General features: G+C 35.5%; 1 protein-coding gene across 1 annotated transcript; it reads right to left on the bottom strand.

Moving 5' to 3' along the window:
* Positions 1-237: 237 nt before the first annotated feature.
* On the bottom strand, positions 238-11,156 carry LOC132293296 (CAAX prenyl protease 2). Its single transcript, XM_059790722.1, has 8 exons — positions 10,818-11,156; positions 9,660-9,719; positions 9,262-9,474; positions 7,945-8,056; positions 3,103-3,174; positions 2,806-2,868; positions 2,142-2,219; positions 238-450 (listed from the first exon to the last, which is right to left on the bottom strand). The coding sequence occupies exons 1-8, from the start codon at positions 11,022-11,024 to the stop codon at positions 317-319; spliced, it is 939 nt and encodes a 312-aa protein (XP_059646705.1). The 5' UTR covers positions 11,025-11,156; the 3' UTR covers positions 238-316.
* Between the last annotated feature and the right edge of the window lie 6,546 nt (positions 11,157-17,702).

Below are 17,702 nucleotides of genomic sequence, written 5' to 3'. Positions count from 1 at the left end.
CTCTGTTTGCGCGTGAATGGCGACACAATTGTGACGGTAATTAATTTGTTTAAACAAAAAAGAGAGCAAAAATTTGTAAAAATAAATTATGGTGAAGCAGCTAATTCTTGAAAAACAACATTGCAATTCTATTGATCTACTTTCCATGGAGGCTGTCCCGCTTCCAAATATAAAGGCCATCAAGCAATGAAAATAATTAATAAATAAAGAAAAATACAGGGCAGTAACACACAAAACAACAACAACAAAAGGTCAAGCTTTTGTATTTCTGTGTCCCAATTTTTATTCTTATACATTCATTTAAGAATTCAAAGGTTTAGTTTCGCGTACAATATCTATGCCAACACCTGCAATAATCTGTTCTACCATTATACAAATCCGGACTTGTGACTGGAAAAAGAAGCCACACGAAACCAACCATTCCGGCTATAAATGCCACACCAACCATCCCTGAAATAATTATCAAAACAGAGGCTCAGGGTGAGAAAATCTCCAAGGATAAAAATGCAAGAAAAACTAAATATTAAAATCAAATTCCTGACTCCCAGGTAGTAATAATCAAACCTACAAGAATGTCGTGTAGTTAACATGGCACAAAAGATGTTTTTTTAGGCCAAATTTGTTAGGTCAAGTTCTGAAAGTTGAAAGTTTCAAGAGCTTAGTTTTAAGTGCTTAAATTGTAAGTCGTCTTTTTTTTTTCTTTTCTTTTTCTTTATTATTATTATTATTATTATTATTATTAGTGTACAGAGTAAATTATAAGTGTTGATTACAAATTAATAATCTTTTTTATATTTGTTTATATTGGCTTAATTCCACTTAACCCTCCTATATTACCATTTTGTGGGACATCCCTATCTATAAAAATAATTGCAACTTACCCTTGTGCCATTGCTTGTTTGTTAAATAATGAGGTAAAATGACTTTATTGCCTATCTTTAAGAGAAATAAATATGTTACTAAATAAAAAATATATCAGTTACAAAATTACGCAAATTGTTATGGTGTCGTATATACTTGTTAGTTGTTAGCAAAGGCATAGGCAATAAAGACATTTTTGTGAAATATGTTCTTTTAAGTGGTATCTATATATATATTTTTTTGATAAGTTCTCTTAAGTGGTATCTAAATTGTTATTAAACACACTTAAATGAATAAGTATGTAATTTATTCATAATTAAGTGTCAAATTGATATTAACAGCACCCTATTTCAAAACTGGCCTAAATTCCATTTCAATGGAAAACTTCATCGACATATCCACCTCGTTTTCTTTATTTATATCTCCGCTCCAATTTCAACTTGTTTCATACCTTTTCAGCCATTTCAGCACAATCCAAATTGTATCGGACCACTAGAAAGATATGAGACTGGTAAAAACCTAAGACAAAGAACTGAAGAAGATTCCAGTGACGAGAGCAAAGTCCATTCTTCCATATCCTTCTTCCACCTTTCCCAGTGCTGTCCTAACTTCCTGCTCTTAACAATTTGATGCATACATGCTACACCTTTATCTACAACTCCTTCAAATGCATGATTAAGACATGATGCCATATGCAGTACTTTAACATGGTTTGATCCAAAAACTGAGATAGGAAAATAGTATATTAACATATCCAATTCTATCAAGGTCTCATACCCGATCAACCAAATGCAGCCTATGTTATATATGAGCGATCTTGAGAATTGTAGTAGTGGTAGTATGCCTCTCATAGCATGGTTTACCCCCAACCAAATTTAGACAAAATTCTAAAAACCAACTAGGCTCCTATTTGAAGTCACAGTTTAGAATTCTATTTGTATACTATTTTTAAAGTTCTAGATTGTAAAACTCCTCCGCATATAATTCCTCTTACATAAGCGAATGAAGGTTAACAACCAATTAAAATACAACCCCAATCTACAAAAGAAAATGGAGTCAAAACTAACATTGAACAAGTGGTCACACTAATGAAGAGCATTAGCATTACTAATCCATAAGCAAAGTATCTATTTTACAGGACATTCTAACCATGTAAATCTAGAATTGCATTCGAACCATAAATAGTAATGTAAATTATCTTTAAGGAAAAGTAATTCACACAATGGAACAAGATAAAGTCATATATGGATTTGGTTTACAGAGAAAATCAATTAACATACCTTTCCTCTGGGAATACATAACAGGCAAGCCCATAATATTGCAAAATATATGGGCAACTAGCGGAGCAATAAGATGCCCTGCAGTAGACAAATGTTGGATGTATCACTAAAGCAGAAACAGATAACAAAACAAAGACCATATATGCCCTTGCATTATTGAAGAAAGAACAAATTTCATTTTCCATGTCAACGCTATACAAGGAACACAACATCAACCATTAACCTAAATATGGAATATGCTCCATGTGAGCTCAAAGTGCGCGGAAGGAGAATCCTGAATGAAGGATGCAACAGAAGGGACAAAAACCAGAATGTTGAAGATAAAATACTGATTTTTCCTTCCATTTCTGCACATAATTTTTGCAACTTGCAACATAGCCACCAATTTGTTTTGATAGATCATGGTAAACATATCGAACAAACAGAATCATACTTTCGAATTTTATTCTCAATTTTGGTAATTTAATTTCCAAAAAATCAAGAGAGTTCACAATGCACATCACATCGTGAAGATGGATGAGCCATAAGCTTCAATCACAATAAAAAAATATCGAGTGTCATGGCAAACTACGAAAAAACCAAAAATGTTTTATAAAATCCAATGAATTATGTTACCAAAAAATTCCCCAAATAATCATATTAGGTTTCAAAAGCCTATACCAACCTGTTCGAATGAACAGAAATGACGCATACCACCCAAAAATCACAGTGTATCCAAGCTGAAGACCTGTTGAATACAGAAAATCCACTGGGGAATAAGGAATTGGCACATAACCGCTTCATGGATCAGAACTACATTGTAGATGAGTGCTTCTGCTCCATTTCAATGTATGAAAATTTTCAAGTTGAATAAATAAAATAAAAAAAGGGTAAAGAAGAAATATGAACAACCTTCTCTCTGAACTATTTCTAAATCAAATATCACATACGGATTCCCCTAAGAGAAAGAAGAATCACATACCTACAATTGAGCAAGCTTTTAGCAAGCTATAGTTTTGCTGCATATACAACTCCAACAAATGATTTAGATGAGCTGCAAAATAATGATAATGCAAAATATTTCACCTCAGTATATCACGAGATAAATGGCAAAATCCATTTCCATCTTTAAAATAAAAAATAAAAAAGGTAACAGATGCTACAACAAGATTTTTTTATTTTTTATTTTTTTTATTTCCTCAAGGTCAGGTTTTAGTGATTTGAAAATGATTTCAATAGGGTAGTGTATCTCCATTCATGGTAGGTTCACACCAAGGGTCTCAGAGACAGAAGTATATATGCATGTAATCAAATAGCCAAGAGGTTGTACTTGTAAAACAATCAGATGAGCTTAAGAGATGGTTGTTGCGTCTTATGTGGTGTGAGAGGAGGTTGTCCTTGTAAAACAATAAGACGAGTTTAAGAGGCAATCACTATGTCTTATGTGGTGTGACTGATGTAGAAATCCGTGCACATTTGAGCATGTGGACACACTGATCTATTTTCTCAAGCGGGAACAATTTTTGGATGTCAATGAGGTTCCCTGATCCCCTATTTGCACCCCTCTAATTATTCTTCACTTATCAAAAATTATATATAGCCGAGGGCCTTAAGGTTGAACTGAGAAAAACATTTCCATCAGTCAATCATATTTTCACAATTTGAAAAACTTTGATAATCCTTTTTTTTTTTTTTTTGATAAGTAAAATTTATTGAAAACGCTCAAAAAAAAAGAGAGCAGAACCCGTGATAACAAAAAGGCCACAAAGCGCCTTAAATCTTCAATGAGGCCAAGAATACAATAATCTCCTCAATGGATTTATAATCTCTCCCTGACACCCAACAAAAAAGAGTGGAAATAATAGAGAACTTAAGCATAGAAATAGATTTCTTCTTTCCGTCAAAATATCTCCTATTTCGCTCGAACCAAATGCATCACCAAATACAAAGAGGCGTAGCCCTCCAAGCCTCCCGAATAAGAGCCCCAACAGAGACACCTCTCCAAGCCTCAATCAACCCTCTAGAAGACCTAGGCATAACCCAATGGATTTCAAATAATCCAAGCATCAAATCCCAACAATCTCTGGCCATACTGCAGTGCAAAAGGAGGTGGTCAATTGTCTCCTCATCACACAAGCACATATAACAATGATTGACCACCACCTGATTCCTCCTCCTCAAATTATCCTGGGTTAAAATCTTGCTTAGGACGGAAGTCCATGCAAAAAAGGCAACCTTAAGGGGGGCTTTAGACCGCCAAATAGACTTCCAAGGGAAAGAGCCTCCATAATCAACCGAAAGGCACTTAAAGAATGACCTAACCTCGAACCGACCGTGAGAGTTAGGAACGCAAAACCAGCAATCCGAATCCCCAACAATGATCGCCTGACGGTACAAAACTTCCAAAAGACGAGTAACAGCCTCAATCTTCCAGTCCTGAAAGTGCCTCCTAAACTGAACATCCCAACTCAGTCTCCCGTTATCAAGGTGATAACAGTTAACCACCATGGTCTGTCTATGAGAAGCAATCCTATAGAGCCGTGGAAAAGCAAGAGCAAGAGGAAGTTCCCCACACCAAAGATCCTCCCAAAATCTGATCCTTCTGCCATCTTTGATCCGAAAGCAAACATGCTTGCAAAAATCATCCCACCCTTTCCGAATAATAGTCCAGACCCCCACCCCTCTAGTACCGCGAATCTCAACAGAGCACCACCCACCACTAATCTCCCCAAACTTGCTTGCGATAACTCTCCTCCAAAGCCAATGACTCTCAATCCCAAACCTCCATAACCATTTCCCAAGGAGAGCCTTATTGAAAAGCACCAATCTCCTTAATCCTAAACCTCCACACCGAATCGAACGGCACACCTGCTCCCATCAAACCAAATGAAATTTGAACTCCTCTCCCCCCCCCCAAAAAAAAAAAAGAAAGTTGCGCTGCAATCTCTCTATTCTCTCAGCCACAGAAGATGGGATCTGAAAGAGCGAGAAGAAATAAGTGGGGAGGCTAGAAAGGGTGCTCTTAATCAGAGTAACCCGACCCCCCTTTGAGAGATACTGCTTTTTCCAACCCGCCAGCTTCCTCTCAAATCTATCTACAACTGGATCCCAACTCCCTACGCATCTCGAAGGAGTTCCCAAAGGCAACCCCAAATAAGAAATGGGAAAGGATCCGGTGCAACATCCAAGAATCTGAGCAAACCTCTTGATCTCAGGGACATCCCCAACAGGTACCAGGATGCTCTTACCAACATTCACCTTAAGGCCAGAGACAACTTAGAACCAAATCAAAACGCATTTCAAATATCTCAATTGAGACTCATCAGCATCACAAAGCACTAAAGTATCATCCGCGAACATCAAGTGAGAGATCTCTAGTTGGTTAGAAACATCCCTGCCCACCCGAAAGCCTCTCAAAAAATCTAACTCCACTGCCTTCTTTAGTAATCTGCTAAGAGCTTCCATCACAAAAAGGAACAGGAATGAAGAAAGCGGATCCCCTTGTCTCAACCCTCTCAAAGAAGAGAAAAAATCCGTCGGAGCTCCATTCACAATGACAGACAAGTGTTCATATCTCAATGTCGACGATGTGTAAGGCGCATGCCCAACATATCTAAAATATTGAATGTTATATATATTCAACTCAACAAAGCCTTTTCCCCAACAACACTGGGTATGCTACATTGAATATTATTTATCTATACATATACCATCATCACCATCCTTATCTTAATCCCATATATATATATATTGTTAGAAGATATTATATTTGGAAAATATTATTATAGGAACCCTTAAATTACTCCTTGACAGAATATTTGATATGAAAATATCATAGGAGAGATTTTAATCTATGATAGAATATTGATTGGAGTGATTTATGGTATTGATTTTGGGAATCTTCCATTAATGTATTTTCCATATTTATCACCTCTATTATTTCACTTATAAATAGAGGTGATCATTGTATACAAAGATTAAGAGAGAATATATTATGAAGTAATGTAGCCCTTTGGGCTCTTTGTACCGTGGATGTAGGCCTTGGGTTCTTCGTATTTCATTTCTCTCTTCACTTCCGTTTTATGCTTTACAACATGGTATCAGAGCCTAATTTTCTTCCTAGGTTCAGACCCCTATTTTGGGGTATTCCCTTAGCATCTGAAATGTTGCTAAGGGTTTCTTGGTGCTATTTATGCCTTGTTTGGGTTGTCAGTTTGTTCGGTGGTAATGTTTTCGCCTTTGCCGTGTCTCCGGCAATTTTTATTGACTTATTTGGGCTGCCGGTGTGTTCGGTAGCATTGTTCGTCACCTTCGACATGTGTTTGGTGCTATTTGGACTTATTTGGGCTATGTATTCGGTAGCATTGTTCTTCGCATTCACCATGTCTCTTAACAGTTTTATTGTCTTTTTCCAAATCGTTGGAAAATGATCTGTTTCATGATTTGATATACAAGCTGAGCGTTATTTCCGTACACTCTTCAGTTTGAGGGGGAGTGTTAGAAGATGTTATATTTGAAAAATAGTATTATAGGAACCCTTAAATTACTCCTTGACAGAATATTTGATATGAAAATATCATAGGAGAGATTTTAGAATATGATAGAATATTGATTGGAGTGATTTATGATATTGATTTTGGGAATCTTCCATTAATGTATGTTCCATATTTATCACTTCTATTATTTCACCTATAAATAGAGGTGATCATTGTATACAAAGATTAAGAGAGAATATATTATAAAGTGATGTAGCCCTTTGGGCTCTTTGTGCCGTGGATGTAGGCCTTGTGTTCTCCGTGTTTCATTACTTTCTTCACTTTTGTTTTATGCTTTACAATATATACACACACACACACACATATATATATGTATGAGTGATGTAGCCCTTTGGGCTCTTTGTGCCGTGGATGTAGGCCTTGTGTTCTTCATGTTTCATTTCTCTCTTCACTTCTGTTTTATGCTTTACAACATATATATATATATATATATATATATATATATATATTCATACATATTATATCATAGGCACATCTAAGTTGTGACTGATATGAATTTTGGCATTTCCAAGAATTATCCAATATATTTGACATGGATACAGGTCCTATTATTTTGCATGCTCCTTAGATGTCTTAAATGTTATATATATTAAATGTTCCTGGATTTTAGAGGTCTTCAATCAGAATTTAGAAGCAGGGTACAGCAAAGAATAGCATTAGCAAATCATCTAGTATTCTCTAAAACATCATCAATTTTTTTTTTTGCCATCATGAAAACATCATCAAATTTTTTTTTTTTCCATCATGAAAACATCATCAAATTTGTAAAAGTGAAAACCAAAACTAAACTTTTTACAATACAATTTACAGCAGATTATTATTACATAAGAACATGAAATCTTCTGAAAGCATCTGTTCTAATATCACATAGCTCAAATGATGTTTCAGAAATTCTTTCTTGCTCTATACAAGCATCTCAATTTCGTCATTCACGTACAGAAGCATCAGTGAAACAATATATTTTCCTTATAAGGTGAATGACCATGGTTTCCAAATTTAATTCTAAAGCAATCTGGGGTCAATCAGTGAGTGAAACATCTGTCAAGGTAAACCTTAATGTCAGTGCTACAGCTGTTTGTCAAAATAATAACTGCATGGTGACTCTTCACTCGAAAGAAAAAACATCATGAATCACTAGTGCAACTTAATAACCTAACTAGATTCTAGATTAAAACATCATGAATCACTAGTGCAACTTAATAACCCAACTAGATTCTAGATTAACAAAAACATGTAGAATATGCTGAAGCCGAAATCAATCAACTTACCCAAGCTGAAGAATATAGGGCAGAAAAATATTACAGTATATGTTTTAAATCCTCCACAGAGAAGCAAAGGAATCATACACGCTCTAAATACCAGCTCTTCTGTAAGTGGTGCCTGTTTAATAAAGTAATATCAATGATTGGTGTAATGTAAAATAAATATTTCAAATTTCCATCTTCAACCAATAAAACTACAATTGACCAAAGAACAACTGGTGATGAAAGGTGAATTGCATCAAATATGAGCCCTTCGTATGATAAATTTCAAGAAACAAGCAAACAAAGAAAAATTGATCCCTTCTATTTTTTGGGCTCTAACATTGATGAGTAAACAAACCTGTACACTATAATTGTTATAGCAAACCTCTAGACATTATGTCTTAATTTCGTACCACGAAACCCATATCCACATGTTCAAAGCGGAAAAGAATATACATATAAGCATCCATCGATTTATAAAAACACAGATATACACTCAAACGACATCAAGTTTATACATGAAGGCGGAATCTACTTTTCAAGGATGGGGCAATCAAGCACTTGGCAGTATTAATGGTTACAGTTTTTCATTGTTATAGTGCAACATAGCTACCCTTCTTATCGAGTGGTCATTAACTCTTCAACCAGTGATAAAATCAAAGACATGAGTTGGTTTTGCTCATTTGAGATTGTTTTAGGGCCTTGTTCCCATAGTGTATTGCATACTTAGATACGTCAATTTTAGGTCTTGTAGAGAATATTCCACGATGTCTTGCTTATTTTTAATGAAATATCATCTTGCGCTGATATTAATTCTCAATACTTTAAATGGATTGTCAAAAATCAGCATTTTCAAGTTAGCAATTGGGTTAGCAAATGAGTCTGTGTGCAAGTGCATGTGTGCTTGTGTGTGTGTGGTCACATGCATCAAATGTTTTTTTCCTTATTGTTTCTCTCTTTTTCTATTAATTGTTCCCTAAACCTAAGACACAAATAGCTCTTTTACATAACGTTCTTACCAAATTCTCTCTATTCACAGCAAATTGCTTGAATTAGTAGTATGATAACTTGCTAACCCATTGTTTTAGCAATATAATGCCCATTTATGCCTTGTTAAGTGTTAATACGACTGGTATATTCCTATATAATCATTACCTAAACATCATCATCCTTGGCCATGAACCTCCTCTGGATCTTTTGTTCACTCAACTCTTCTATTATTTACCCAAAATGCAGAAGAAATAAACGAAAAATATATATGTGTGTGTGTCAATATTTCCACACCAACGACAAGCATGTGGACATTAACTGAACGGTCTAACAACTGGAGAAGATACTGACCACAAAGTAATTACGCCAAGCTGAAACACTGGAAGCAACTGAAAACATCCAGCCAGTAAATTCTTGCAGAACATTCTTGATACAGTCAGATGCATGGTCTCCGAGACTATTCCAATGTTCGTTTAAAGAATTCAGCAGTGATAGGGACTTTAGGACCAAAGACCCAGCGTACATTAAAGAAGTCAAGGAAAGAGGAAAGACCACAGCCTGCCACTGTTTCATACATAAAATTGCATTTCAGCAGGCAAATTTAGCAATCAATCACGCTTTTCCAATCTGCAAACCATAAAAGAATATAAATTGATAACTACTGCACAGAAAATATTGGCTCAATTCTGGTGCTCACACATATATTAGAAAATTAAACAAAGATAATAAATTCAAAATTCAATACTCACAATATGATCTGATCTGATGCCATAAACACCAAACACATAAGAAAGCTCCCAGCTTTTTATCTAGTATAGTCAGAACAAAAAAACAAGTAAACAATGTCAGCTATTCCGATAGAAATCTACCGTGATTGAAGATGGTTGTGCTCGGTTAAGATATTTGCAAAAATATACACTGTATAAGAAAAAGAACACAATAAGCAGAAAGGAGCGAAATCCAATGCATATAAAATTAGGCATTTAAACTATTCCCTTCAAATCTTAAATATCCATTTAGAGCAAAGTACTATACTGATTGCTGAGCTAATACACCTATTTTCATCCTTCAAGATTGGAATCTCCTGATGGGGACGGATCTACCATGGGCTATATACCCCTGAATTTTTAGTTTTTTGTATTATATACCCATAAAATTTTAAAATTGACCCCACTGAAATTACAAAAAAAAAACCCCACTATACAAGTTTGCCCCCTCTCATAATTTTCTAGGTCCATCACTGCTGAGCAGGGGTTGAGAAATTAACAAACCTAGATCAAATCCAAAAACTAAACAAGTCAATTGAAGGGAAGTTACATGACATTTCTGGTGAATTGTTAGAAAGTCAGCAAAAAGCAGAGATAAATTGCAAGGATATGTTATAAGCCATCAACTAGTTCTTGAAGTCAAGAGCTTGAAGTTAATGGGCCATTCAAATTACACCTCGTCTCAACAAAACCATTGTCACAACAAGTTCGGGTCGGCTTCACTAATTCTCTTTCACGTCTTAGGGTTCCATCCACACAGACAGTCCTCCACATCCAAGTTCCATTTTTTCCAATTAAACACTAGACGAACTATTCTAACTCGCTGACCAAACCCACTATCAAACTACTGGAATAATTTGACGCAATTCAACTACTATTGGGATTTCTTGGATTAGGGTTTGGGTTTCCAAAATAATACATGTTCCAAAAGTAACCAACAATCTTGCAAGAATAATTTTCAATTCATTGCATTTAACACATAATACCAACCATACATGTACATATAGATTCACACAGACACACACACATATATATAGGGTCCAAAACTCAATCTTTATCAATAAAAAAGAAAAAGAAAGAAAGGGTGTGTATATATATATATATATATGAGAGAGAGAGAGAGAAAGATAGAGAAGTTACAGGCAATATGAATGCACAGAGGATGACCGAGACGATGGAGGAAACAGCAGCGCATATGAAGCGTCGAATCAAGAAAGTCTCGAAGGAGTTGGGTGGTGAGAGGCGAAGTATTAGAGTCGGTGCGTAGAGAATTGCAACGTACAATAAAGCCATTGTTGTACAAGCCGTTACTGCCACTGCCTTCGACACCCCTCCTCCGTCTTCCATTTCTTTCCAGACCGAACACAATTTTCAGATCCCTCGATAATGTGTGTTTACATGTATGTGACTGTGTACAGTGAGTCTTCCTTGGCTCTACGTTGACTTCGGAAGAGAACTACTTGGTCTGCACGAATGCCTAGGTCTTGCTTCTTTACAGAGAAGCCCACCGCTGTTACCGTTTTATATCCAATTATGCGTTGCCACGTAAGTATAAATTTATACTGTAAAATAATTTTTAATTTTTTAGTGTTTAATTGCCGTAAATTATTTTCAAAATATTAAAACTTACTACGGAGTGAAAAAAAACATATCCCTTCTTTGAAATTTTTTAAACGGTCATGCTTTTTGCCCTGTAAATAAAAACTTATTACTTTATGGAGTGTATATGATTACCCATAGATAAAATATAATGAAATCATTTTAAAATATAATCCCTTTTTCTAGGGTTATCTTAATATAATATTTTTGTTATCAATTAAAGTTTCAACCACCATATATATATATATATATATATTTGTTTTATATTTTAAATTGCTTACCTGTAAAGATTATTAAGATACTCCAGATTAGGGATGGCAACGGGGCGGGTTTGGAGCGGGTTTCTCTAAATCCCACCCCGCCCCTTTTAATTTTTATCAAGTCCATGCCCGCCCCGAGACCCGCGACGGGTTGAATTTTCATATCCAACCCCGCCCCGTTAGGAAATACTGTGCCCCCGTGCCCGCCCCACTAACAAATTTTTTTCTCCCACTTTTTGGAACTTAAACTACTGCTATTTAAATGTGCAAAGCCTAGGAATGACACAACATAAATAAAATTATGTATCCTAATAAATAAATAAAAAATAACATGCACATGAACATAATAAACAAAAATAAAAGTTTAATACAACCAAATCACAAGAAGTTCTAAGCTCCAACTTCTACCATAACCAAAACAAAAGCAAATTTAATACCAAGTTTATATCCCAAATTAGGATTATAAGAGATGGGTAATTGGGTAAGCCGCTAAAATAACTTATTAATATATATATATATATATATATATATATATATTAAATATAGTTATATGCAGGGCGGGACGGGGCGGGGCCCCTAGGATATGTATATTGAACCCTTACCCGCCCCGTGACCCTCGACGGGTACAAAATTTGTATTCATGTCCGCCCCAACGATATAACAAGTGTTCCCATATCCATTATTAACCGGGCGGGACGGGGCGGGGCGGTAAAAATTGACATCCCTACTCCGGATTATGTCTTTGTCTTTGATCATTAATATACATCTATTACTAGACATTTATTAATTGCTATAATTATCAAAATAAATGATCAATCTAACTCTTAGAAACTCAAGAAAATAATTTTTTATAAAAAAATATATATATATATTTGCAAATCATGAAAAATTATAAAAATATTACAATTTTAGGTCTACATTTTATACAAATCAAATTATTAAATTTGAGTGTGATGAAATTTGCTGTGAAAATAGCTAGGAAAACTAAAAAGATAACAAAAGAAATTAATATCAAAAGCAAATATAAATAGTAATGATGCCTATTTAAATCACTTCATATTTTTATTTCTATCAATTCTGTCGTGACATCAAAGTCGTCAATAATATTATTTTTATTTTTCAAACATTCAAAAAAATAAAATTAAAAAGAATATTTTACTCGAAGCAAACCGAGCCGAAAATCGTGTGCCGACTAGTACCCGATGATCGGAGAGCCAAACGACGACCTTTGGTTGAAAGTGGGGCCCATGGGCCAAATTTTAGACCGTTCTAATGGGTCCCACATTCCATTGTCCATTAGAGCAGGGATAGAACGGCTAAATACCACCGTCCCGGCCGCGTTGGCCAGAGTTCCCACGGCGTCGTTTCAACCATTTTAGCCCTTTAATGTCTTTAAACACCGCCCCAACCTCCTCCTCAGCCTCTGTTCACGCCATCGCAACCATCTTCTTCAGGAACCATTTTTAATCGAAAATTCAAAACCGACCCAGCCCTAATCTACTCCCAAAAAAACCGTCTCTCTCCTTAACCCGGTCTGAGTTAACACGGCTTTCCACCGTTCGGCTGATCTCTCCGCCTGGGCTCTTTTCCGGAAAAAGTCCAATTTGGCGTTGATTGTTTGATGGATAGAATGCAATTTAAAAATTGAGTCTTGTTGGCTCCTCCTTGTGGCCGGCGCTCGTGTTGTCGGTGACTCGATTTCCGCACAACTTCTTGTTGAGGGGACTTCACGCCGCGGCGAGCATGATCATGGGTTGATTGTTTCTTGATATATACTACTTTCTTTTTCATTCTTGTTATGTTTTGATATATAGTTATGCTTCACTCAATGGCGGCATAATTTTGACTTTTGTTTGATTTGAATGCATTTTAGTTGTGAATAGATGTTTTAATGAAGTGATAAGCCATCGTTGCGTGGATATGAGAACACATGGGCAGATTGGTTTTTGGAGCTATACATGTCTGCTGTGTACAAATGAATTTCTTTGTTTCACTATTGATTGCATTGAGCATACGAATATTGTTTGATCCCTTCATCACACAATTTATGATCCCTTGATCACACAATTTTTTTTTTCCCCCAAAAGCGGCAAAAGTACTTTAAAATGCTAATTGTATGATCCCTTGTGTTTGCTTGGGTTGTTTGTTAATTGTAATGTATTGTGTTGGTGGCGGCAGAGAGCAGCAATGTCAGACTCTTGGGATATTAAAATTGGAAAAGAAATAAAAATCAATTATGGTGGCCAAGATTGTGAAAATTGTGTGAATTGACTAATCTGTGGTGAAGTGAAGGTTTTCATCTTTGACTGTAAGCAACAGTCTCATCTCAAAATTGCTGAACAGTCGGTGTTTATTTTCCCCGTTTAGTATACAATAAACTAGTTAATTCTAGGAGTTATGCGACTCTTTTCAATTGTATAATTGTCTCAAGGGGATCATAGGTCTTTTCCTTTTCCAACAGCCAAATTTTCACAAGATTGCTGTTCTGTTTTGTTCATCTTCCTAGTCTAGTTGGAGAGCATCTAATCCAAATATCTGCTCATTTTAAAGTTATGCTGTTCTGTTTTGTTTATCTTCCTCTTCTAGTTGGAGAGCATCTAATCCAGATATGTGCTCATTTTAAAGTTCTGTATAGTATGTAATAGTATACTTTAAGGAATGATGGTAAGTTTATGCGGATTGAGTTTATTTCCTGTTCCTGTTCCTGTTGTTCTTGTCAACAGGGTCAAGACTTTTGACATTTGACCTTTGTTTGCAGTCTGCCATATGCCAAAGTCCCCCCTCCCCTTTCCTTCAAAAAGAAGAAATTTGAATTCCATATATAATTGTGAGTTCAATGTGACTTGACTGAATTTTGCTGAATCTGTTCCTTGGACATATATCCCTGTTTTAGAATATAACGGATTTTATTACTTTCCACAGAACAGGCACTTACTTTTTGTACCATATTGAAGCCATGCAATCGGATCAATGGTGGATCAGGGTATTGTAGTTCCTGCATGATTGAACTATAATATATAAATTGCTGCTTTCAACAATTTTTTTTTCTAAAGAGCAAATTCTATGGAGGAATTCCATTATCTTCACTTAAACCTTAAGACGAGGATTATGTAATTGATAGGGAATTATTGGACACGAGGGCTTTATGAATGGTAGCATGCCTATTTTCTGCTAAAAGTAACTATACAAGATGATGTTAAAACACGCATTTGTTTTTTCCTTGACATACTTCATAGGAGGTGTTCCATTTTATCTAGGCTAGATTAATTTGGTTGTTGGGGAACCTAGGAGGACTGAGGAGTGGTGTTCCTGTTTGTTGCTACTGCGAGGACATCGAAGAAATGAACCCTATTAGTCTGTGAAGTGATGACCCCATAATTTTAGCTTTAGTCATAGCTAAATGAAAATTGTGACTGATACAACCTTAAGGGGTTGGCTCAAGTTTTGAAGTCACTCTGCCCTAGTGCCTGATGAAGCATCAAGTCTAGGGTTCAACACCCCTTGGGTGCAAACAATTAAAAATAAATAAAAATTGTGACTGATACTACCTTTTTCTGAGAGCAAGTTTTGCATGTGGAGATGGATTACCCAAGATGCATGAGAGAAACCTGCTGGTAAGGTATTCAAGGAAATGGTTGTAAGCATCACATTTAATGACAAATTAGTATGTGGAGAGCATTATTTTTAAACATCAGTTGATTCATTTTTTTTTTCCCTAGCTATCAGCTGACTCATTTCGTTGGCCGACAAAGACAAATCTGGAACATGAATTTGTGTTAGATTTATGAATTCTGAAGTGGAATGGAAAAAGTGAATTCACATGACTGGTTTCAGTTGATGTATCTATATTGGAAGTAGTGAATGAACTTCTGATGATTTCCCAAATTTGTGAGTTACCAAGTCAAACCATGCTTATCAGGTGGCTGGTGGCTCAGGAATTAGAAATTTTTAAATATTACCTCCTTTTCTGTAAAATAAAATAAAAATAAAAATAATTTTACATAAACTTAATCAAAGTTTCTCGTGTTAGGATTTTTTAATTTCACCAGCGTATTGTGCATGCCTGCCTGCTAGTCCTAGATGAAGATTTTTTTTTTGTTCGGTAAGTAAGATGAAGAAAATTGTTATGGTTGAAACCATTATTTCTGAGGAATCTTGTTTGTCAACATTGATGATAATTGTTTTTTTCTCTTGCGTCCCTACTTCTAAGTGTTTTTATTTTATTAGATCTTTTCAATTATTCAAGTAGTTCTGTACTTCTGGTTGTTGAAATGAGTACAACCAAAGTCACTTATTTTGACATTTTTACTTGATGGTGGAGGATACAAAGAGTCCAGTTTTGGATTGGTTGTGACTCTAAGCCACAGGTTACCCCATTATTTATCTGAGAACTGTGATATTTTCTGTTCTGTTGAGGTTGTTAGCTCTACTTTTGTTGACCTTGTTTCGTGGTTTAGGTAGATCAGAATCAACAGTTCCTCTTTGAAACTAAAGCTTCTAAGCTTCGTGGTTTACTTGCCAGCATGACCATAACCCTAGTTCTTGATTCCGAAATTCAACTTATTATATTAAAAATCACTGGCAAATGGCATTCTGCATTATTTTATAGCATGTTGCATAGCTTGAACAAATAGATAAGGCTGGAAATGAAACTTTCACATAATTTTGCACGAAGTAGAGCTGTTACTCTGAAACTTGAATCCACATGGTGAATTGTATATGTTTATTTTTGAGGGGGGAAGTTACTAAAAAATGTGTGTTTGTGAGTGTGTGTGTGTGTGTGTGAGAGAGAGAGAGAGAGAGAGAGAGCAGCCAACTTCTAGTTCCTTTTTGATGGTTGTTGATTTGTGGGGAGCGTTGTACTTACCACCTTCCCAACACCCCCACAATATATATATGTGTATGTATTATATAATATAGTAATTAATGTGTATATATAGAAACACACATGTTAATTGTATTCCTCAGAGCTACAGCTACCACCTACAATGGCTTCTGCAATGGATAATTGTGCAGAACATGTAAGAGGCAGCAAAGGCCTAGCTGAAATGGAAGAAGAAGAAGAAGAAGAAGAGCTTTTCGAGATCAATCTAGACGTAGTCAACAACTTCCCTCCTCCACATTACTGGGAAAGCTTTTTCACTTCAACCAATAATGCACTCCTAGCTAATTGTTTGTTACCTATAGCAGATGTTTCGAACGCTGTTCCCATGGTATCATCGAAAGCATTTGGCGCGTTATCGTTGCCTGGAAAGCCTGGTGTTCTGTTTATAGCAGAGTCCATGCCTGGGAAGCTGCTGGGGTTCCAATCTTTGGGTGGTTTACTGTGCAACACTGATAAAATGTAAGAATGATTGTAGTTGAAAACAACAGAGAGAAAACTAAAATATCAGAGAGAAAACTAAAATATTCTGTACTATGTATGCGATTAGCTGGAACTGAGGATTGCTTCTTTGTATTTTGTAATGAATTCTATAAATAGAGAGGGTAAGGTAAATCTTACATGTGATCTTGGAACTTTAGTGCATTGTTGTAATTTGAGTTAATATATCTAAAATTAATCATTTATATTTCACTTTTTTTATTTTTTTCTATTTGTATTTTACTTAAAATTTATATATTTACATTGTAATGTATGTGCTTAACTAAAAGCCTGCCTAAAGGGATCATCCGTGTAATGATCCGGGTCAGAAACACACACGAGAATTGATTATGAGTGGTCCTAATTGGGCTGGTTTGGCCCAAACAGATTTATTTCTCGAGTATTGACAGGCCCTTACATTTCTTATATGTTGAGGCCATTTTGATTAGCCTCGGGCTTTAGTTTGGCTTCCATTGTGCATAATAATTTTTTTTTTTTTTTTTTTTAAAAATTACTTAAAGAGAAAGCATGAAGAATTTTATTGTTATGCACATTTTTGGACTACTAAGAGCATCTCCAATGCTAAATGCCATTTCGGACTGCCAAATTTATATTTTGAGATGAACTACAGTATCAAAATACTATATTTTAGCAATTTTGCTCCAATGGTGCATTCCATCTAAAATATTATATTTTAGCAATTATCACCCTCTATTGAACCAAGTCTAACTCACTTCTAGCTTTCCAATCCTACTTTAACTCTGACCGTTGATTTCGAAATTACCTTCCTATCTTAACCATTCA

This window comes from Cornus florida, unplaced genomic scaffold (genome assembly GCF_030987335.1).
Source record: "Cornus florida cultivar Cherokee Brave unplaced genomic scaffold, ASM3098733v1 CherokeeBrave_3.0.0_Hap2_Chr02, whole genome shotgun sequence".
Taxonomy (NCBI): domain Eukaryota; kingdom Viridiplantae; phylum Streptophyta; class Magnoliopsida; order Cornales; family Cornaceae; genus Cornus; species Cornus florida.
This window is presented reverse-complemented; position numbering and strand designations above follow the sequence as displayed.